The 24015-nt window shown below is 45.5% G+C and overlaps 1 protein-coding gene across 3 annotated transcripts in view; it reads right to left on the reverse strand.

Annotated features, from left to right (window-relative positions):
* Window positions 1–24015, reverse strand: part of HTR4 (5-hydroxytryptamine receptor 4) — an 89918-nt gene that overhangs the window by 30749 nt on the left and 35154 nt on the right. For all 3 annotated transcript variants that reach the window (XR_004359822.1, XM_032703282.1, XM_032703283.1), the window contains exons 3-6: window positions 17994–18119; window positions 16799–16999; window positions 7859–8012; window positions 5796–6364 (exon numbers count right to left, since the gene is read on the reverse strand). Coding sequence is in view for 2 of the 3 variants with exons in the window: in XM_032703282.1 (XP_032559173.1) it covers window positions 5796–6364; window positions 7859–8012; window positions 16799–16999; window positions 17994–18119 (1050 nt within the window). In the remaining variant the exon portion in view is untranslated. The remainder of the gene's footprint in view (window positions 1–5795; window positions 6365–7858; window positions 8013–16798; window positions 17000–17993; window positions 18120–24015) is intronic.

A 24015-nucleotide genomic window follows, 5' to 3' on the forward strand; every position in this document is an offset into this window, starting at 1 on the left:
CAAACACCATGGGAGGCTCTGCCTTGGGAGAGATGGAAGAGAGACGGGAGAGCAGAGGACAGGCTGGTTTGGAGGCTCAGCTGGATTGGGCTGGGCTGGGCTGGGCTGGGCTGGGCTGGGCTGGAGGGAAAAGCCCCATCACTGGCACCACCCAAGGCTGTGGAGGAGGAAGAGGAGGACAAGTGGTTATTCTGCCTCAGGAAGCTCTGTGATCTCTGTCTTAGGGCCTAAAGAAGGACCAGAGAGAACAGGAACAGGAGGAGATATTTTACCTGAAAACCCAGATCCTGGAAATAGACTTGCCAGGTCCATCAGAAAGCAGCTCTGAGTAAACAACCTGTGTGTTTTCTGAGTTAAGCCTCAACTGGAGCCCAAGAAATCCCACCATGGCAGGTGGGAAGGGATCACTGCTCCATCCCCAGGACCACCCCTGTGCACAGCTGTTGGGGAAGGGTGGCTGAGAGCCACAAATCACAAACCATTCTATGATTCTGTAATCAGTTATCCTTTTGCTCCACAGCAGCTCTGACCTTCTCTTCCCTACAACCAGCATGGATTTATTTTTTTCCCCACAGATCTGTGTGGAGTTGCTAAATTTCTGAAAACCAGAGACCCGCGTTGCTGAGGTGCCTGTTCCAACAGAGCAGGGAAACACCAGAGCTCGCTGAAGTTCGGGAGATTTACTGGCACAATTACTCATGATCCCTATAGTGACCAATAACCCTGCACAGCAGTGCTCCAGCTGCACACCAGGATTTACTGCACACTTCTCCCAGGGTTTTTGCCCCTCCAGAGTGTTGACACGAGTGTGGGCCGGGGGGGTTATTTATCTGATTTTGTATTTATGCAGACAATGAACTTCCAGCTCCAAGGTGCATGTTTCTTTTTTTCCCAGCTTTGTTAGTTTGGGCTTTTTTAAGAGAAAAATCAGGATGTGTTTTACTTTGGAGAAATAAAATAGACATTTTGAGAAGACCTCTCTGTGATGGAAAATGAGTGGTAAATAAATCTCTCACTAGAGCTTTCCCTGAAGAGACTAATACAGTGTTCTGTGCTGAGCACTGCAGTTCTGAGAGGAAATAGGGAATACACCAAAGTGACCTCCTTGACCCGAATGTTCCAGAGTTTGTCTACTCTGATCATTGCTCAAATACATTTCACCCAAAGTCATCCTCTTTGCTGCAGCAAAATTTCAAAGCTTGTTTTATCCAAGAATTCAAGCAATGCTGACCTGGGTTCCCACCCACTTGTGCAGTACGGGGTTCAATGATTCATGAAGGCACGAGTTTGTTGGTTTGTGTTGAATAAATATCTACGCGTGACAAACGATACACAAACAATCTGTTTAAAGGGCAAGACAACATTTTTCAGATGATTCTGGAATTTTTCTTTCAGTCTTGTGGTGCACAGGACTCCTGAACACATGGTACAGCCATCCAGAAACTGCATCTATTGCAGTTCATTATTGTACTAATTTTTGCCATACATTAGTTGAGTGCTCATTGTAAATTCTCCTATTCACTCATTTTCCAGAATGATTCCCAAGTCTTTTCAGTGAACGATATTCCAAACCATAGGTTATTATAACTATGAATTGCAAATATTTGAAATGAATTACGCAATTTGTGCTGCAGCCAGAGAAATAAACCTTTGTCTGTGACATGAGTTGCAATCTCAGCCATTGAAAAATGAATTGGGCATGAATTTCAGATTGTACCCACCCCTGCAGATTTCAATTCAACATTTGCACGTGTCTTGCCTGAATTCTGATGGTACAGATCAGAGTTGAAATAGATGAGTATCCAGGGATAAAAATAGGGGTTCTGGCAATTCCTACACTTTCAGAAAGCAAACCTGGAAAACAGACAAGTCAAAATCTTCCGTTGAAGCTGAATATTTAGTTCTTATACACTTCCCCACTGTACACACAGATACCGCTCCAACCAAGATCTGTCTCCTGACTGTTCATGACATCCTCAAAACACATTTTGCACCATGTCTTGCCCTGTTCAAGGAATGGATGTCTCACACTAGCTGATGGAGAGTTCAAGAACAACATGGGTGACTGACAGGAAATCCTTTCCCCATCTTCTGGTTCATAATTTAGGGATAAAGTGGGGTGGTTGCCGTGGCATTAAGAAAGCTGTAATTACCCTCATGTCATGGTCAAGCCACTGTGCAGTCTCTGCTCCTCAGCCCCATCCCCACTGGGGCTGTGACTGGCCCCAGCTGTGCTGCAAAAAGTCTCTCCCTGCCTGGGTCACCCAGAACATCACAATCTTCACAGACTACTTAAAAATAAATTTAAACAAACAAAGGAATGAGAACTGCTTCCCTAGTAGTCAAAATCTGTGTGTGGTCAGGGCATCTGCCTCTTCTCACTGCTGTGTTTTATTGAGCTCTGCTCCTCCTTCCCCCCCCTCACCCCCCCATTTCTAATACAAATGTGAAAAATCCCAAAATGGGAATGACAGAAAATTTTGACACTAAAGTTATCAGAAGAAAAAAAGAAGAAAGGCTTTCCCTGCCTGGAAGGCACTTCCAGGTCAGATGCATCCTAGAGCAAGAGCCTCAATTTTGACAGTGACAAACACATTCCTGCACTTGCAAATGCACCAGTGAGATGGGTGTGAGCAAGGACAGAATGGTGCAGAGCTGAAGGAAAGTTCAGATCCTCTCAAGATTGGAAGTGGAGTCAGAAATCCCAGACTTACAGTCAACCACTCCTGACTCTCTCTCAGGATAAATGGCTCATGTCAGCTTCATATAAATGGCAAATCTCTGTGGCTTTTGGGACAGGAACTCTGCCCACAAGGTCTGTCCTTCTTGGCACTGCACCTTCTGCCAGGGTACAAAAAGCAGCTGTAAAATCCCACTTGCACAACTTCCCAGCTGCAGAAGCTCTTGGTCGGGAAGAAACAACTTGAGGTTAGAAAAGAAGTGTGTGAGTCAGGTCCCCAGTGCAGCTCCTCAGGGGGGTTGGTAGGAAGCCAGCCCATACAGGAAGGTTTCAATATTTCAGCTGCTGGGCACAAACCCCTTATATTTCAAAGCTAGCAAAGAAGTTTATGTCATGTCTTGAGAGAACCTGCCTTACTAAATTCCTCCACCATTCGTGCTGGATCCAAACTTTTTGGCATTTAAGAGAGAAACACTGAAGAAATAAAAATTTCTCAAGTGAGATTAACTATCCACAGACTACAATTAGTTGGTTTGGATTTAATCCCCATACCTCCACCATCATCAGTGCAGAATCTGCACTGGGAAAAGAAGCCACACCTTTCTCATCAGTTACGAAGCTGAGGAAAACAGAATGTAATTGCTCTCTGAAGTGCTGATGTGCAGAGCTGTCTCCCTCCAGCACATGGAGGGAGGAGGGAATGCAGCAGTGGGAACTGAGTGCCTTCTGCAGGGCTGGAGTGATACGGAAAGGCAGGACATAACCTAAGTCAAGCGTGAGTAGGTTGGAGAGAGTTGATACCCTCTTATCCGTAACGGGACTCGTAAAAGCTGCAAGTAGACAATGCCCTGTGTGGGTTTGGTTTTTACTGAGTCTTTCCAATGGGTGTCACACCTGGATTGGCAGGATTGTCTACACTTCCATGGATAAACTCTATGTGGGAATAGAGGGGTACAAGTGGAAGGGAGAAGCTGGAAAAGAGGAAAGCATGCTGTCAGCTCCATGGTGGGATCCACTATTTCCTGCAGCGCACCAGAGCCTCCCCAGCCGGCCGGGATGGCTGAGACCATTGGCACCCCTGGGTTTAGAGGAAACTCCTCACATTTGCTTTGGTCACCACAGGGACATCAGTGTGTTTTAAAAGTTTCAAAATGAGGATTTTGTCAGCTTTAGGAACACTCAGCAGAGAATGAAGGAAACCAGCAGCAGCTCAGCCCTCCTGGAGGTGTTCAGAGACTGCTTGATCACTCTCTCTGGAGCCCAGCTCTCTGCTGGCCTGAGCTTTCCTGTTCCCGGGACAAAGGCAGGAAAATGAAGTCTCACAGAGAGGTAACAATGCAAAAGCAACGAGACAATTTGAAGGCTTGAGGAGTCACTGGCATTGCCATCTGCAACACTCAGACATCAAACACCTGCACAGACCGCAGCAATTCAGCTTCTGAGCTGATGTGCTCCCTGCCCTCTATGTCTCCAACGCTCACAGGAGAGAGGCTGCGTGCCCTCTCTCTGCCTTGTCTACTTAGCAAAAACCATCCTGTTGCTATGTTTGCCATCCAAAAGAGACACCACTCTCTCCTTCTCTGTGCCTAAGCCACTGTGCTGGTCCCTGCATCCACTGGGTGCAGTCCTGAGAGCACAGAGCTACCCTGGTGAGTCAGGGATGGGAGCAAGAGCTCTCTTCTCCTGCAGGGATGTGTTTTCAGCCTTCACACCTGCAGCTCCCCAGCCAGGGGACTGGCTCACTCGCTGTGGGATGGAGAGCTGTCCCCAACAAGGGCTGCTCTTTCACTCCTAACTGCAGCAGAGGAGCATCTGACAGAAATACAGACTGAGCACGGCAAAGTGCCACACATCCATCACCGACAGAGAGCTCTGGGACCATGGGATCATGGTCACCAAACAGTTTTTAATCAGCAGGAGATAAATACATTGTAATGTCCTTCATGACTTAGAAAGCTTGAGAGGTCTGTCTCAAGGTTGTGACAAGCCTTGTCACATCCCCCATCCATTATATGGCTCAGGACTCTTTCTAAAACTTCAGAGATCACTGCAGAAGGGAGCTTGGGCAAACCAGCAGATCAGACCCAGCTGGGAAGTGCTCTGTGTCTGATTTAGTCTCTGGGAGGGTTCAGCTCTGAACACTAAGACAGTTACCAAGTCCTTATCCAGGTGTGAAGACTCAAGTACCCATCTACCAAAAAACCGAAATCTCCTCTAGACAGTGGTATAGAAACACCTCTGGTTCTATTCAGAGACTGCAGTTTGTTCTGATACTACAGGAGTTAACTGTACTTCCCTTCCTTCCTCCTGTGCTCTGCCTCCTACCTCTGTGCTCGATGAGAAGGCAGCAGTGTCCCATCCCAGAGTCCTCCAAGCCCCTCTGTACCCACCCAGTGCACAGCCCACACACTCTGCTCTTGCAGTGAACACACTGAGGTAATCAGAGAAAGGAGGGGATGTGAGGTGTGGGGTTCAGATTCACTGGAACCCCAAACTGCCAACCCTCAGTACTGTGTACCATGGCCCACACAAGGCACCCTGGGCTCCTGTAAGGCTGGGTGGGCTGGGGCTGAGCTACAGTAAAAGGCATTTTCCAAGCTGCTAAGACAAAGTGGTAACATCCCTCATTGCATAGAGCCATGGAATGAACGGCTCACAGTCAGGGTGCTTGCAGAAGTTCATCCTTTCCATTTTATCAGTTCAGAGGATGCAGCAGTGGCTGGAGGGCCTATAAAGGTAGAACCTGAGAAGGGGCTATAGGAGGGCTGTGATCCCTTTCCTAGAGAAGATGAAGTAGGCAGCCTCCCCAGGGTGCTCCATGTAGGGTCAAGTTTTCCCTTCTGACAAAACAACACTACCAAAATGCACACACGACTCCTGCATTCTCCCAACTCTTTCCTGAGCACACCCCTGGAGAAAGTGCACATGCCAGCACGTACCTGTTATCTACAAACCCAGATTGCCTGAACACCCTAAGGATTTCTCTTGCCCCCTCCCTTTCTAAACATTTAATCTATCAAGACCTTTCAAAGCAAAACCAATTCAGTACAAAAACTCTGGAAAAATCCTCTTTCTAGTGACTCCAGGCATCTTGCAGCATCCAAAAAACACTCACCTTAGCACGTGCGTCGATCCATTTATCGTGGTGGTGGAACAGGGCACCGTCTGCCCCAGGATGGAAGGTCTTCGGTATCGCTCATCCCCACAGCACAGGATGATGAGGAAGGCACGTCTGAAAGACTTGTTCAGGAAGGCGTAGAGGAAAGGGTTCAACCCTGAATTGATATAGCCCAGCCACAGGAAAGCCGTCCACAGCTTCCCCGGCACCGTGTAGTTTATGAAAGGGTCCACTATGTTTGTGACAAAGAAGGGGGCCCAGCACAGGCAGAAGCAGCCCATGATGATGCACAGGGTCTTGGCAGCTTTGGTCTCAGTCTTCATGCGGTGGGTGCTGTGCTGGTCCGGGGGGTGCTGCCGGTCGTCCGTGGGGGCCCCCGCGCGCTGCAGCACCTGGATCTGCCGGGCGTGCTCCCGCGCCGTGATGTAGATGCGGTAGTAGGCCAGCACCATCAGGAAGAAGGGGATGTAGAAGGCCACCACGGAGCAGGTAATGGCGTATGGCTTGTTGACCATGAATATGCAGTAGGTGGAGTTGGAAGCCTTGTTGAACTGCCTTTGCTGAATCTGGGGTGGCAGGAGGAAGGACAAGGAGAAGGAAGTAGGAAAGAAGTTAGAATCATGGAATCATGGAATCAGAGAATGGTTTGGGTTGGAAGGGACCTTATAGATCATCCAGTTCCAATCCCCCTGCCTTGGGGACACCTTCCACTAGACTAGGTTGCTCCAAGCCTCATCCAACCTGACCTTGAACACTTCCAGGGATGGGGCAGCCACAGCTTCTCTGGGCAACCTGTCCCAGTTCTGTACCACCCTCCCAGCAAAGAATTTCTTCCTAACATCTAATCTAAACCCACTCTCTGTCAATTTGAAACCATTCCCCCTTGTCCTGTCACTACATGCTCTTGTTTATTCTAACAAGAGAATAATCCTTTCTCCTCTTTACAACTATAATATCAAAATTATTTAATTGGGCGTGTCGTGTAAGGAAGTTTACCTGAAGTAAACACCAGTTGGTGTTGGAACCCTGCACTCCCTCTCAACATGCAGCTACTGGTATCTGTGAACACCAGCAAGTTAGAAGGAAGGGCAAGGCTTGCACTGGCATTCAGAAAAGCTGGTACAGACAGCTGGGTGCCTTTTCTGGAAAGGTGGGGTAAGACATCAGTGAATGAAATCAGATAGCTAGCATGGCTTGTAAAATAAGCAAAATGCACCTCCCTTTGCTATCAGCTGCCCGTCCTAAAGGTGCTTGATGGGAAGAAATTTTGGCTTTGTCACCTTGTGACAGCAGCTTGCACCTGTTATTCTCCATGAGCCAAAAAGTATTCATAGGTCCTTGACTTGGCAGAGAAGGTGCCACATCTCTTTAAACAAGCTCTTCCAAATAAGGTGTTTTCACAGTTTACCATTTTTAATTCCTACAACTCTACATTGGAAGAAGAGCAGATTTGCAACTGAAATCCTTTCTCTGTAGACAGGAACCTGCAAGTGAAGCCAGAGTGCAGTGGGGAAAATTGACTCCTGCTGGAATTACTTACACAGATCTTCTTCTTACTTCATCTTCTTCCCCTGCTGAGGCTCACACCAAGACAGGGAATATTGGTAGGACTGGCCCAAAGCACTATCCCTTCTGGGGCAGTCTGGGATTCCTGGCTCTCCATACATCCCTTGCACAGCAAGGAGGGACCCTTGGGCTGCGATGGCAGTGGCCAGAACTTCCTGAGAGCTGCAGAAGCCAGGGGGAACCAAGGACTCCTGAGGTGTTTGTCAGGAGCCAGCTGGGGCTTGCCGTGTTTTCAAGGGACTACTCATAGAACTGATTTGTAGAGGAGGGTAAAATCCTCTCCCAGAGTCACCATTGTCCCTGTGTCAGTCCTTTCAGACAGAGTAATTTCAAACCCCCTTAAAGGTATCCTCCAAAGACACAACAGCCCCTCTGCATTGATAACAAGGTTTCTCCTCCAGCTTCCTTTTCCTTCCTTTCCCTGAATATTGCTTTTTAAAGAAGAATACACAGTGCCAAAGATATCTGAATGGTGTATATCCTTAGCTACTCACCAGATCAATGATGCCAATGCTATTCCAGCCTTGCATGATAGGGAGGAAAGAAATAAATGTTGGGATTACCCAGCACCCTCCGAGCATTACAGCGATGCGCAGTGGGGTCATCTTGTTCCTGTACACCAGAGGCTGGCAGCAGATAGCATAGTACCTGCAAGGAGAAAAGGGAGAGAGCCACTGTCATCAAAAGAGCCTTCCAAGTCTTCTAAAAATAGAATTGTAAAGCCTTTTCTCCAGCTTCTTTCTCCTGCCTTTCAAAACGGAGGAAAAAAGGAGTCTATAGCCTATTTCTGTTGATTCCCTCTTACACAAGGAATTCAGGAAATTTCCACAGCATGAGTAAATAAGGTTTCAGAGTGACTTACAAGGAAAAACCAGTGTTTTCTGTTTTCCAGCCAGGGAAGATGAAGCACAGGTTAATGCTGTGGTTTGTCTGAGATTGCAGGGCAAGGGAGTGAGTCCATACTCAGCCCCCCTCGCTCCCTGCACTGAGTCACTGAGTCCTCATCCTCTCTACTGCAGTGGAGGAATTTCCCTTCCTTCCATTCAGCCTTAACTGAGCCAGTGTTGGGGCTTTCCTAACTGCAATGGACATTTATTTTGACAAGGCTTTAAAAGCTGTTACTGCAAAGTCTTTCAAAGCTGTGAAAATGTCAGCAAAATGAAATGTGTTTTTCCATAACCGAGCTCCCTTTCTGCCTCCCAGAAATCTACCTCTTGTCTGGCTGGGCTTTAACCTTCTGCCACAAGGACAGGGAAATATCTGCATGGGGCTTCTAGTCTTTGCATCATCAGGGGGATGTGCCTTGCACTCTCCTTCCTCCTCCAGATCCATTCATATTCAAAGTACAACAAAGTACAACATATCCTAAAATAACAACTAGCTATGAACTAAAAATGTTTTCTGAAAGAGGTAAGAAACCAACTCTTGTGTTTGTTTGGTCCCTGTGCCACCCACCTGCAGGTGGATTTCTGCATCAGGAAGGTGCAGCTAACCTAAAACTGGAAATCTCTTTGCTCTGAAAATCTTATATATTTATAAGCAGAGCAGATCAGCAAATACCATCCCGTTGCAGACTTTTGGTCGTCCTGACCAGACAGTCTCTCTCAGGTTCCCAATGAACTTTTTTTGATATTTAGATTTTTGATGTCCCCAGACCTGCCACAGGACTTGAGTCCAGAGACACAAGATGAGCCCACAAATTCTCAGACTTTCTAAATAACTGAACATGTCACTCAGCTCTATGCCAGAGGGACACATCTCCTTAGTAGATGAATAATGATCATCCCAGAGATGATCATCATCTCAACACAAGGGAGCTATATCTGGCATATGTAATTGTTTATTATCTGAAAGTCACCTACTGGAAAATATACTTTCCACATTTGGGAAGCAGAAAATTGATGTAATATGGTGCCTCATAGGATACGAGCCCTGCATTGAGGAAGTAGCCACAGTTTCAATAACTGTTTCTAAAGGGAATGAATGATCTGTCAGAGATTTTTTTTGAGTCAAGCCTCAACATAAGGTATAATGTGTATATAGAGGGAGGCTCACTGCTCAATGGCCATAAAAGTCAATTTTATGAGGTCAGTAGAATCATGAATTAGAGAAATTAAATTAACCGCACACTAAAGCTGGACTATGAACCTCAGGAAATGCCTGTGAGATTTTCTAAGTGCTAACAGCACATTAAAATAAGACATATGTGAATGCACACATACACACAGTTTATGTGTGTTTATTAGAGAGGTACCCTTTGAGCTGTGCAATTTATTTAATCAAGATTTGAGTGGGAACCAAGAGTTTTGTCCTAAACAGGCACAAAAATACAAGAATTTCCATTTTTTTCTGAGACTTTTTTTTTAAAGTCATGTGGAGTCAGCTGACTTGCTTTATTTTGATAAAATCAGGTGATATATTCCACACAAAGGGTTGAAACAATATCAAAGTGTCAAAAGAAAACATTTTTTAAAAGTCACTTTGAAACAAGATTCGAAGTGTCACAGGGGAAAAATGTTGAAACAAGCATTCAACTATTGCAATTTGATAATTCCTACATTCTCTTCTGGTTTCGTGCGTGCATGAAAATCAGCCTGTTCCTCTGAAAAGTTTCACTTCCAAAGAAATGGTGTGTTTGACAGGAACTGTTCTTTTAGATCAGTGGGTGAAATGTTCCTCTTGTGGCTAAAGCAGCCAGTGATGCTCATCCCTCACATCCCTCCCATGGGGGACATGGAGAGGCTGGATAATTTACAGGATTTAGTTTTGGAGTTTGACTTCACTGGCTCATGAGTTCGAAGATTTCCAAATTAAACTGGGCACAGCCCTGAGTGACCTCACTGAAGGAAGATGCATTTGAGTTTGGCCCTGTATTGAGAAGAGGGGCTGGATCAGAGACCTCCAGAGGTCCTTTCCAACCTACATTTTCTGAGTCTATCAGACAGTGAGGACCATTACGGTCAGATTACAACATGTAAATGATTTCAGAGGATAGAATAAACCTTTCCTTTGTTCCTGGGATAAGGACCCTCCCTATAAAAGCCACAACGTGTTTGTGTGACCTTGCCCTCTGTCACTGCAGCTTATTGCATTTGGATTTCCCCCTGCACCCCTGATTTCCTTTTCCCAGGAAATAAACCGACCTTTGAATTCAAAAAGGTATTTTCAGCAATGTTTATTAGGACAGATGGTGCTTCCCTTGGCATTACGTGCAGCTGCTCCTCTCTCAACACAAGGGAATTACATCTGGCATATTTAATTGTTTATTATCTGAAAGTCACCTACTGGAAAGTGCTGCCCAGCGCTGGACATCAAAGGCAAGTTATTGCAAGTCACAAGATACTCCATTTATTTGCAGAAAGGGCAAAAGAAGAAATCCAATAAAAAGATAAGAACAGCCAAGACACCAGTTACCCTCTCACAAGTTGGATAAGCAAACAGAAAAGGAAAACCACAATACATTGCTAATTAACTACAGCAGGAAAACAATTCTTCCAGGCAGTTTGAGTTACCACATTTCTGTACCTCTCTCTCTTCTGCAGCTGACAGCCTTACACTGAATTGTTCATGCTATTAAAGGCCATTAGAGTAAAAATTATGCCTGTAAAAATGACATCTTAAGCTCTCATATTTCTTCCCTCCCAGTGATTCAGCAGCAATTTTCCTCCACTTACATGTCAAAAGATTTTATTTTATTTCATTTTTGCTAGTGCTGCTATCAGAGCTTCCCTGTGTTCAGCAAGTGTCACTGTTAGGGGTAACGAGGTGCCGTGATTGGAGTGTGGGTGACAGTTTTGCTGATGGGGAGGGAAGCAGAGAAGGACAACGTCCACTTCTCCAGAGCCCAGCAGGATTTCCCTCCAACAGCCCAGGGAGTCGGATAATAGACATCTTTGTATGCCAATAGAAGTCTCTGAAGTCACACCAGTTTTTGCAGTAGCTGGTGATTTGATGTATGTGATGGCTTGAGCATTTAAGCAGCTATTTATTCACTGGGAGAAAAGTAATTATGACTTTTGGATTATCAATAGTTTCAGTCAAAGGCTGAAATAAAGACATACTCCATATTTCTGCTTCCTTTCAAGCTACAGCTGTTTTCCTGGGCTCATAAAGAATATCTATTATGTGTTGGTATGACAGTGTGATGTATGAATATAAAACGCAATACATACACATGATTAATACAATGTCCAGGTTCAATTAAATATTAATTCTTACTGTTATCAGTCAAGATCCATGTTTCTACAGTTCCTTGAAAATGCTAACTTCCCTGTTACCTACAGTAGAGTGGATGATGTGAAACACATCCTCTCTTTTGCCTCTGCAATGGCATTCTTTGCTGAAGGGGAAATACAAGAATCCCTTCCTGGAGCTGTGGATCTTCCAAGTAGCACCATAAAGCAAAGGTTATTATAATACTTTTCCTTTCCTCTACCAGACATTTGCCACAGGAATGAATCAAGTGCTAACATTTCACAGATGCCTTAAAAGAAGAAATCCATGGCTCCAATGGCCTTACTTATGGCTGTCATGGCCACTGCAGATATCACAGAATCATAGGGCAGAAACCTTGGAAGGGACCTTAAAGACCATCCTGCCATGGGCAGGGACACCTTCCCTTAGACCAGGTTGCTCCTGGAAGCACCTTCCAACCTGAACACTTCAGGGATGGGGCAGCCACAGCTTCTCTGGGCAACCTGTACCTCATCACCCTGAGGGGAAGTTTTTTTTCCTAATATCTAAACCAAACCTCCTCTCTGTCAGTTTGAAGCCATTCCCCCTTGTTCTGTCACTCCAGGTCCTTGTAAACAGTCTCTCTCCATCTTTTTTGCAGGCTCCCTCCAGGCCACAGTTAGAAACAGCACTGCAGTCCAACACACTGGTGACCTGGATCTGACTGACAGCAGCATAATTCAGCTGTGGTCCATAGCAAGGATGGTTATTTATTTATCCAAGCGCCTCCTCAATCCCATGTCAGTGGAAAAGCTGCCCTGGGCACCTCTCCAGAGAGCAGTCTTGGAGCGTTCAGATTCTGCCTCAGGATCAGTGATGCTCCAACCACAACACCGCTCTTTCTTTGCCTTCTGGGCATTACAGAAATATAATTACGGAGCTGCATTAGATAATTCCTTGCCCTGGGAAAAAAAATTTAAGTATCTCCCTGGTTTGCAGTGCAATTTTGTTTGAGCTACGGGCATGTAGACACTACCCTGCAAGAAGCTCTTTAGATATCATAGACAGACAAATACGCCCCCACTTTCACTAAACAGACTGGCTCTGGGGGTGGCCCACATTTAAAACCATTTGGTGTCATGTGTACATATAAAATTATATACATACCATATGCTATGTCATCACTGGGACCAAAATGAGAACATTTACTGAACACTCATACTGAATATTAGTTTACCCTCCTTAAATAACCTAGGAAAAAGAAGACAAAAGAATGGGAAAACTGTGGGTGCTACTGGCTCTCTCCCAAAGTTATGGTACAACAGCCATGCCCACACGGGCATCCAGACTGGGACAAACTCTCCAGCTGAACTCTGACCAAGTGATGAACCTAAGGAGCCACAATCTCAATTTATTTGTGCCTGTGTGAAATTAAAACAGCACTACTGGTGTTGCTGATATTTCAGTGAAACCAGGTTCTGGCCTCTGTACAACCACATTTTAACATTTTTTTGGAAAGAATAGCTCTTTCTGTTTTCCTTTTTCCCACAGAGCAAATAAGCTTTGGGCTCTCACTGCGCCAAATAAAACAAAGTTATGCACCACCGGTCCAGAAAAAGAAAATGTCCTAAAATGATTATATCTAACAAAATTAAATTCTTATTAGAAAAACAACGGCCTGCTGGTGTTGAGATAATTACACTGAGAAAAATGCTAAAGAGAACAGTTAATTGGAACTGGATAAATTTAGCCAGGAATACAAACAAACGTATGTTGCCAAATGGAGACAGAGGACTCCTCCATGGTCCCTGTGTGGCTGGTGTGCGTGGAGGGTTATTGGCAGCAACAGTGGCAAAATAAATTACCAGATTTCTAGGGGGTTTGTAAAGATTAATAAAGGACAGTGCATCCCTCAGACTGTGCCATGGCCATCTGCTCTGGTATTTTTGTTAATGCTCTCGGACCTGAATTCTGCAAACCCTGGGTCAGTTTTCTGGCCAACAGGGATAACTCTGCAGTTACGTGTCACCTCTCACAGCCTCGTGGACAGTCCCCATGTGCCTGGGCTCAGCCCCATCCCGTGCTGCCTCTCTGTTCCTCCACCTGAGCATCTGGGAGCTGCACAAGATCAGATACCTTTTTACCCAAACAGGTACAGGGATTTATAGTCTCAGAACTTTAGCTGGAATTTGTGTCAGATAATCAGATTGCCGACTGCCTAATCGTTACTTACTGACAGCTATTTAAAGCCTAATAAGTCTCCCCACTAACAACCTCCCCATCCCCCTGGACAGCCAGCAGATGTTCTGCTGGCACAGCTGCTTCTCCCTGTCCTGGAAAAAGACATTGTGCTCCCAACCTTAAGCCCCACCATGGCCTGGGCATCCTTTGGGGAGCAAATGGCTCTTGGGAATGGTCCTATGCAGGGCTAAGAGTTGGACTTGATGATCCTTGTGGGTCCCTCCCAACTCAACATATTCTGTGATTCTATGAAATCAATCCCTTGTGCCTTGTCTGTGACACAGTGCAGAAGAGACGAGCATGGAGTGATGTGCTGGAGCCCTGGGAGCAGGAGGGGCAGGCACAGCAGGCAAAGGGAGCGACCACCCCATGCCCCTGGACGTGCTCCTCCGACCACGCTCCTTTCCCCCTGGCACAGGGAGAGAGCTCCTTCTGCACGGGGACTGCCACTGCAGAGCATCAGGGCTTGGGAGTCTCTAAATCATCTCTCTCAAGGGATTGTGCTAATTTAATGTCTGAACAGTACATTAATGTTAATTAATGTTTGTAAACGGCGCAACAAGCATCTGTCACTCTGGTGCTCCAACACTCTTTGGATACATCTGCTTTGCTTTAGCCCTTATTTAGCAGTGATTATGGGGGATGTTTGAATTCCGGTAAGACGAGCGTTGGATGTACAAACACACACAGTCAGGGCTGGTTTGTCGTGTGCAAATGTTTGGAACACACCAGGCAAACAGTGCCCAGCAGAGACACAGCCTTTGGGGGAAGCTTCCCAGGCTGGGATACAGCCAGGGGGGTAGATGAAGCAGAGAGCCCAATACAGACATTTTTGTTTCTCTGTTTCTCTGTTGCTTTCCCCTCCCACCCAAGACTTCGAGAAGTAACTGTATTGCAAATTGTACTGCAAATATTGGAGAAGAAAATTGCCTTTCCTGACAGGTTAACTGTATTGGAGACTATCAGAGCTTCTTGGTCTGCTTATATGCAGTGCAATTATTTTTATTGCACAGGCACAAAGAACGGACGTGTATGCATAAAACATGCAATAAATAAATAATTCAAGGATAAATCTTTCTATTATATTAGAATATCAAAGAGATGATGAAAGAGCATAACACAGTGGCTGGAAACTCTGGATTCAGGGAGCCCTGAGATACCCCTGCTACCTTGGAAAAACCCTTTTTCAGCTGAGACTGAAAGTGGCTCTAAGTCTCTGCAGTACTTGGCTCCCTGAGCAGTAAAATCAGTTTATCCTGTGGTGATTTCTCCAGATTTTCTCAAATGCCTTTGAGAATTAAAGCTGGAATGCTGACTTGTTTCTTTCTTTTCCGGAAGCAGCAGTGGAAATAGATACAAGATATTATCAGATAAAAGTATTTTCAACTTGTGAAAAGTATTTTTAACTTTGTGAAAATGTTAAAGGGAATGACTTCCAAACTGAGTCCTGAGGATTAGATTAACCACCCAGTTTTCTTAAAAAAACCCTCAAAACTCACAGTTGTATGCCCTGAAACAAAACAGAAGGCAGGAAATAGATGAATCACGGAAAAAATACCAACTAGAAGCAGCACACTGCCATAAAGTCTGAATGAACACGAGGGCAACAGCCAGCAAAAATTAAATCAAACCCTGTGAAGGAAGCAGAGCTGCCAGTGCTCCTCCACCTGCCAGGACCAGAGAAGCACTGGGATTGGAGAACAGATCAGTAATGGGCTGAGTCATCCTTCCCTTCACAGAAACCCAGTCATTCATCTACCTGTTCTGCTCTTCTCAGGGCCATCCACTTCTACCTCCTCATCTATTCTGTCCTCTTAGCACTTTTTGGGTTCTTACTGAGGAAAAAAACAACCCCAAAACAACTAAAAACTGTGGAAGAAATTGAAGTTTCTACCAGCGACCTTTAAAGCCCAAGTCTGGGGTCTGTATCCCTAATGCATTAACTCTGAGCCACACATTCTGATTGCCAAGGCTGTCCCAACCCCTTTGCCACCCCAGACAAGGCTGTCTCAGGATGATGGACCAGTGGGTACAGGCAGCAGAGGAGCAGGAGCTCATGACATGGTGGGGGTCTGCAAGAGGGCAGGAGAAACGGGACAGCCTCCTTTCTGTGCACCCCACATGGGATGTTCCTCATCCCCTGCAGGTGTTGGAGATCAGGGGGTGAAATAACATTTTCCCTTCATGCCCCCTTCTCTACACAACCCCCTGTAGCTAATTAAGAGCCTGGAGAATCAAAGTCCAACATTTTATAGAGCAAGGTCACATCCAGAGCACAGTGCCCAACATCTGCTTTCCTGGTAATTGTCTCAAAGTGGCAATTTGTCAACATTTTTGAGATAACAAGCTTCCTATTTGTGTTCCAGCCATCTAAACATTGAGATAAGGGAAGAAGCCATAGCTGTTTGACGTCAGCTTTCCTCTAGATACAAAACTACCCGTGCTGGTGCCCCCTCTCCCACCACAGGGCTGTGCTGCCCATCAATGGGAGGTTAATCAACTATCTTTTGAAGTCTGGCTCCACGCAGACTCTCTGGATGAAAGATGCTCTTTAAATATCAGTTGTCACAATGATGAGAATGATTACGGTTATTTCAACCATATTAGTAATACTCAGTAACAGTATTTTTAACAGTATTGAAATCCCCACACAGAACTCAAACAAAAGCTGTAAATATTGTAAGAATAGCTGCTCAGAATGTTTTCTACTAACTATTTATCTTGTGAAAAATTCTTGCTATTCTGTTTGGGAAGTTCTGCCCTTTAACCTGGAAAACTGCAGACAACAGTAAAAGAGAAACCAAGTCCCTAGCTTGATCTCAGCATATATCTCATTCCTTTCCAAGTTTTTCTGCACTCACAGGATTCAGACAGTTCTCTCCAAAATCAGCCGCTGTGAGAGATTTGTTGCTCTGTGGTGCCCGGCAGGTTCATCTTTGCCCTTTGGCTGCTCCAGATAACCAAAGGCACTGCAGAGAACTAAAGCACTACAGCTATTCCCTGTGCTCTCCTGTTCATACCTGTCCAGTGAGATACAGCACAGGTGCAGGATTGATGCTGTGGTGAGCAGGACATCGAGGGACGTCCGGACCAGGCAGAACATCTCTCCATAGATCCAGTTGTCCTGAACCAACTCAATGGCTCCGAAGGGCATCACCAGCACTGACACCAGCAGGTCCGCAAAGGCAAGGGAAACAATGAAATAATTGGTCTTGATTTTCCTGTAAGACAGATCACAAAATTAGACTGGGATAACTTCAGTGCAGCAGCTGAAGATTTGATCTGCACTGAGATTTCAGACAGAGTTTGGGCCTAATTTGCTCCATCACACTAAAAGGTCGTCTCTAACATGCCCCTCACTTTATACAGTCGCCTCTAGGTTGTTGCTGGTTTTTATAGCTAAATATCCACTGTGTTCTCTGTATAAACACATCTTTCTGCTCACACAGAGGAGGCAAATAGATGCTCACAGGTCTCTGCATGTGGTTCAGCCTCACAGCTTGCACTGGAGTTTGGGGTGGAAGAGGGGGATTTTATTTTAACTTGTAAATTGATAAAATCCTTCCAGAAAGCACTGAGAATAATCTAGACTGAAGCTGTAATTTTAACTTGAAGAGTACTTTTTAAATCACAACAATAAAATAGAATTAAACCCATTAAAAATCCCACGCAGAACATGAACAGAGGCTGTTAAATACCTCACTCTGCTTCTGAGGCTGGTCTGACAATTCCCAGGGTTAGCAGCAACCTCAAAACAGGAAAACAAGAATCTTGTCTGTGACCCCCCCCCCAAAATTGTGGTCAACGTTCGCCAAGCTGAGGCAGTGCAGCACAACTGCAACCAGACCTTGATCTTCGTAATTTTCTGATGGGCATGTTGGGAACTATGAGATGGAAAAAAGGGGTAGAGGCCAACCTACTTCTCCAAGGAACTGCTGCTTAGCTCAGTTTCCACTTATTTATCTGGTTTTCTTCACTGAGAATGTTAAAAACGTCGAGGATGGATACTAAAATGATGCCACCACCACGGTGCAAGTGCGAGGGGGGACACACGAGGCCAGCGTGAGTCTGACACTGCCGTGGTGCAATGAACAGCCAGACACCCTTTGTCGTCGCAGTTTATGCCCTCAGCTGCAGGCACAGGGCGTTTTAGGTGGGGGATTTCCCCGTTCCTCCCCGTGGGAGGGCAGGTGGTGGCCGGCTGGGTGGGCTCACCTGAGCTGCCTGTCCCGGCACACGGCCACCATCACCAGCAGGTTCCCCAGGATGGCCATCAGAATGACAGCGGAGATGAAGGTGAGCAGCACGATCTTCTCCGCTATGCCGAAGCCCTCACTCGAACTGGGGAGCACACAGAGATAAAAGAGAAAAGAAAAGAAGCTGCAGCAGCGCTGGGAGGGGATGGCCCAGGCGGTGCCAGCCACAGGCACTGGTGTTGGTGAGGGTGAGAGCAGCCTCCTGTGCCTGTCACAGCGAGACCTTCCCACCAAGATCCTGAACAAAAAGCATTTCTATCCATGTCCATTTCTATCCATTTCCATCCATCAGCACAAAGACTACAGGTGGAGGATGCCTGCAGTGCCCATGGCTCCCAGAGCTGGATGAGCCACCACAGTGGAGGAGCCCATTTATGAGATCTGGAGTGAGCTGTGCCTGATTTTTGGCAGTCCAGTTCAGAGCCTCTGGACAAGAATGTTTTCATTCTCTTTTCACCCCAATAAATAATGTTATTTTCCGTGCAGAAGTATTGTGGTTTTCTTTTCTGTTGTTTTTCCATTTTTGTCCCCAAGGTCTTAGTATCATAGCATCACAAAATAGTTTGGTTTGGGAGGGACCTTAAAGATCATCTCATTCCACCCCCTGCCATGGGCAGGGACACCTTCCACTAGACAGTTTGCTCCAAGCCACATCCAACCCAGCCTTGAACACTTCCAGGGATGGGGCAGCCACATCTTCTCTGGGCAATCTAATCCAGGGCCTCACCACCCTCACAGGGGAGAATTTATTCTATTCACCTGAATTTCCCCTCTTTCAGTTTGAACCCATCCCATCACTCCTTCTTCTGTCGCTACAGTTCCTGAGTTGATAGGACAAGAACTACTGGGTTCAAACTTTCCTCAAGTGGGCATTTTACATCTTAAATTTTGAAATCTTCTACATAATATTTTCCCTTGTTCTCTCCTTCCTTCACTCTGCCACAAAAGAAGAGGTAGCCCAGCATAATTTTTTTCTCTTTCTCTCTTTCTCTTGGTAACTTTTCCAGAAGGGAAAGGAAATAAAATGTTTTACCAGTGCATGCCCAATTTCCCCCTACCCTGAGATCAAAAATTTCTTTCAGTTAATGAAGAAAAGAAAAAGGAAGGATAACATTAAAACACATATTTTAAGTCTGCATTTCTAGAAATAGTTTGCTAAGTGTTTCAAAGAAATTACCGGTGGAGTTTTTTTCAGAGCCTGCAAAGCAGGAAGGTAATACCCAGCACGCAATAAAAAGTGTCCAGTTCCTCATAAAACTGGTTTTATTACAAACGTTTGAGCCACTTTTCCCTTAAAACTATTTGTAATTATGTATTCAGAATGAAATGCATCCTAGACCTTCACCTGCTTGTGTAACTTTCCCCGTTACATTACCCAGGTGAGAATGGGTGTTTGTTCGTCTTATCAAGTGTGACTGGAAATAAACTGGCATTAAGAGCAGCACTTGACACTAATTCAGCAGGGAAATTTCTTCTCAGCGTATGGAGCTGATATTTGACACCAAGGATTAATGCTGAGAGATTGTTCAGGTAATTGAAAAATTGAACTGTTATTCTGTTTTACTTTAACTGCCTCTGGGGTCACTTTTTATTTACTAAATAACATTCCAGGCTTTTACACTTTATCTCACTGAATTCTCCTGATCTGGGCAAAGCTAAAAATGATTAGAAGCTGCTGAAGTCCTGCCTGTGCTATGTTAAGAAGGTTCTAGAGAATGACTTTACCCTGAGCCTGCATTGCAGAACACCCACTTAATCACAATCCCCATTTTTGTCCCTAAAAGCCACTCAGAGTATGACTTTTCCTCCCACTGCCAGTTGCCCCAGTGGGGCAGACTGCAGCCTGCTGATGTTGGATTCTTCATATGGAGTATGAACAATATTGTAGGAATTCCTTATTTTTTGATGTTTTACATCATTGGGTATAGGTTCATCTAGGTAGGTGAGGATGTTTATGAGGAAAAAAAAGAAGAGGAAAGGAGAGGCCCTGGATTCACACCAGTTTCACAGAAAAACCCAGCACTATGCAGATATGTGCAGGATCCAAACCATGTGCAATTATATGGGTATAATAAGAAAGAGAATCATAGAATATCCTGAGTTGGAAAGGACCCACAAGATCATGGAAGTTCAACTCCTGTCCCTGCACAGAACAGCCCCAAGAATCCCACCATGTGCCTGACAGCATTGTCCAAGCACTTTTAACTGTCAGGCTTTCTCACCTGTGAGAGCACAGGCACCTTTTAATTCCACATAATCTTCTGTGTTAAAACTAAGAGATTAATAAAGGTCACGTAGAGTGGACAGTTGGATATATCCCACCTCTCTACAAGGTTGTCACCCAACAGAACTGGCCACTGGCCACACAGCTGCTCCTGGAATAGGATGTCACTCCTTCCCCTCTCTAGAAATCACTCTCTCCCATCCATCTCCACATACATCTGATCTGAAAGACCTCATTTTCCTCAGTCCTTCACTGGATGTTTGGGGAGGGAGGAAGATGGGAGCTGCAGACACATGAACCTGCACTGCAGCAAAGTCCTTTGGAAAAGGATGAGCAGCTGGTGGGCACCATGCACAGCAGGACACACAGACCACCCGGGGCCCACTGTGTGCTCTCCTCTGCAAGGGGCTGCTGCACAGCTGGGGAGGGCCAGACACTGGACAAGCATCAGTACTTTTGGCACAGCTGAATGCCAGAACCTTCATTAATGATGTTCATCAGCTGAAAAAGACACTGTGAAAATTGAAGGGAAATGGAAAAGAAACAATTTCAAAGTCAGGTCTCAGCCACAGCCCTTCTAGCTGGGTACCAGATGGGATGAAAAGCCTCAGGAACAATGGGGATGGTGGGATCAAAGGCACCTTCACTGAGAGCTGTAATTGTACCTGCCCAAATAACCTTCACAACAGGCTGACACTGCTGCCTGGCTGCATTTGTGAAACAAAATGTCAAACCACGCTGAATAGCACCCACAAAAGATGTTCCTCTTCCTCCCAGGTGAGCATGGCAGCACGCACATGCTGGCACAGCAGCAAAGAGGATGATGGGGGTTTAGTTTATACAGAGTCAGGCTGAGTTAGATTTATATTTTGTCTTATCTAGCTTTGCCCGTCCTTCTGCCGTTCCCAAACAATTCCTATCGCTGTGTTATTTGAGCACCTTGTATCTGTATCTGCAGCGTGTACAGACGGGAGAGACAGCTCCCTCATCCCTGAGCCACGCTGGGGGTGAGCTGGCCATCAGGTGTGGATGGGGCTTCTCACTCCAGCATGCAGTGCCCTGGAAGGGAACATCCTTTCCAGGGAAAAAGCCTATTGCCCTGTACAGAGACCTCCCTCCCTTCCAGCCTCGTCAGCTGCCAAGAGCTGAGCACATGAATAGACACTGAAGAGAATTACCCCCCCTTGGGTCTTCTTTGGTGCACAGATTTTGAGTCTTTACTCATCAAAACAATCTCTGGAAATGCCTAGCCCTGAGCCAAATCTCACCAGATGTTGCCCTGCTTGAAGACTGATGTGTTCTTTGACTTCAGCCAGGAACAGGGCCATGTTTTAAGCCCACATTTCCCATCCTGTGCACACACAGGTGATCCTGCCCCGAGGGTGGTGGCATCCTGGTGGCATCACTTGCCTTGGCTGTCCACAGCCCAGGGCTCTGAGCAGAGACCAGCAGATCAGGAACACACTGGCACTCTTATCAGTTTGTTCTGATAATAGTTTTGGAAGCAGAGAGAGTATTTCTCTCATGCTATGTTGCATTGCTCCCCTGGGGAACATTAAATAGGCATATGCATCACTGGGGGTGCAGGAGGGACGTTCATCTGGGCTGTGTTGCTGTACATCTGCCTTTTGGATAATCTATCATCAAGTAGAAATACTTGTTAATTATTCAGTCTTAGTAATTCGAAGTTGTTAATAATGGAAGAAGTGGATATTGCTGTAAATTAAAATCAATGGTTTGCATAACATCTTTTATCAAATCTGAGTGCTCTGGCTTCCAAGCTTGCTTCCCTGTTTAATAAAGCAGAGATTGATGGGTTTGCTATTACGAGGAAATGAGCTTCAGGCAAAATGATTGTTGGTTAGTAGGAATATAGAAATCACTTAAGGAAAAAGGTGAAATACTGATGTGGAATGAATGCTTAAAACACACATATGGACATATTTAAAAGGCTCTTCTGCATAGCCATTAATGCAAAGGGAAAAAAAGGGATAATTATTTTTTCAAGCTCAATTTCCACTTTCCTGTAAACACTCCAGCTTTCTTAAATGAACTCAAGTGCTTTTGCATATTTTGTGAAGCATTTAAACTGCATAGATAAGTCATGTTGGTCAGACCACGCACATTGCTCTGGTTTCCATCACACATCACACCCTGACCTCCCCACCACTGCAGCAGGAAAAAGCACTGATAACCAGCTCAGTGCTGGGAGCACCTCGGGCACTGCACAGATACTCCTGCAGGAGTGAGAGATGGGAAAGAGAGTCAGGGTTGGATAAATAATGCTCTGCTTTTGGGGGCAGAGGAGCACAGCTGATGAAAAGGTGGCTGGATGGCCCCTTTCCGAACCGGAGGGCAATGACTCTGCCTGCACAGGTAACCTGGGGCATCTCCTGGAGGGAACCAGGGACTGTACAGAGCACTTCCCAACAAGAGATGTGCACGGTTCTCGCTGAAGAAGATTAAAAGAGAGCAGGGGTAGCCTAGGAAAGAGCTTTCTTCTTGATTTAACAGTGCCCTCAGTGTACAGGGAATACATGGAAGAGTTGCTTTGCTTTGTTTTCAACCAAGCCATGGTATTTCCCTCTGTAACTCAAGCTGACGTGATGTTTCATGGAGGTCTTTAACTACAAATAAGCTGTCATTTGCCTCTCCTCTTTTCTACTCCACTGATTGTTCCTAGGCATAAAATCGGAGGCTGAGTCTTAAACACTTAAAAATCAAGATAAGCTATTTTATGAGTAAACCTGACAATGTGTGTCTCAGTATAGAAACATGACAATAGGGAAGATATTGTTTGATCTATGGCTTTCCAGCTGTTACCATATTCTTTTCTACTGCCACCTAAAAATATTAATCAGAAGTCAGCATTAATCCAGAAGCATATAATTTCCTCTAATGCCTTTAAATGCTACACTGCCTGTGCTGCTTCGCTTCAGACTGTGCAGATGGCAGGACAACTCCTAAAGGATTCAAGTCAATTATGCACTTCACTTCTGTTTTAGAAACAGATTGAAATTAATTAAAGTATTGACAAGCCAGAAATAAACAGCATTCCACGTATCAAAATAACTCAGTCATATGATTCATTTATTTGAGTGCCTTTTTTTTTTTAAACCAAATAAATTGGGGGGGATGGAAAGGATGATTTTTCTTCTCCTTTTATGCTGGTTTGAAACTAAACCCCTGATAACATCCCCAATCCTGCACCTCCGCTCCAAGTATCTGCTGGAGGCTGAATGTTATAGTGCTTGAGAGAATTAAGTGTTTTAAGCAGCTGATAATACTGATTAAAACCAATTGTCAAGATGAAGCAAAGAAGACAGGCTATTTAAATGTTTTAAAAATTGCTGTGTGGGGGCTGCACAGTCAATCAGTACTTGCTCAGAGCTCTCCCATTTGGGAGCAGGTGTGTGCCAGAGCTGCCAAAAACTGTGGGACCTCAGGGACATGGGGACCAGAGCAATGGCTCCATCTCTGCATGTACCTCAGGCTCTGAGACTGAAGCAGGGGATATCCTGAGCTGGAAGGGACCCACAAGGATCATTCAATCCAGCTCTTAGTCCTGCACAGGACACCCCAACAATCCCACCACGTGCCTGAGAGCGTTGTCCTTGAGCTCTGTCAGCCTTAGGGTCGTAACCACTGCCCTGGGGAGCCTGTTCAGTGCCCAACCACCCTCTTGCAGAAGAGCCTTTTCCTGATATCCAACCTAACCCTCCCCTGGCACAGCTCCAGCCGTTCCCTGGGGTCGTGC

Source organism: Chiroxiphia lanceolata, chromosome 15 (assembly GCF_009829145.1).
Source record: "Chiroxiphia lanceolata isolate bChiLan1 chromosome 15, bChiLan1.pri, whole genome shotgun sequence".
NCBI lineage: Eukaryota > Metazoa > Chordata > Aves > Passeriformes > Pipridae > Chiroxiphia > Chiroxiphia lanceolata.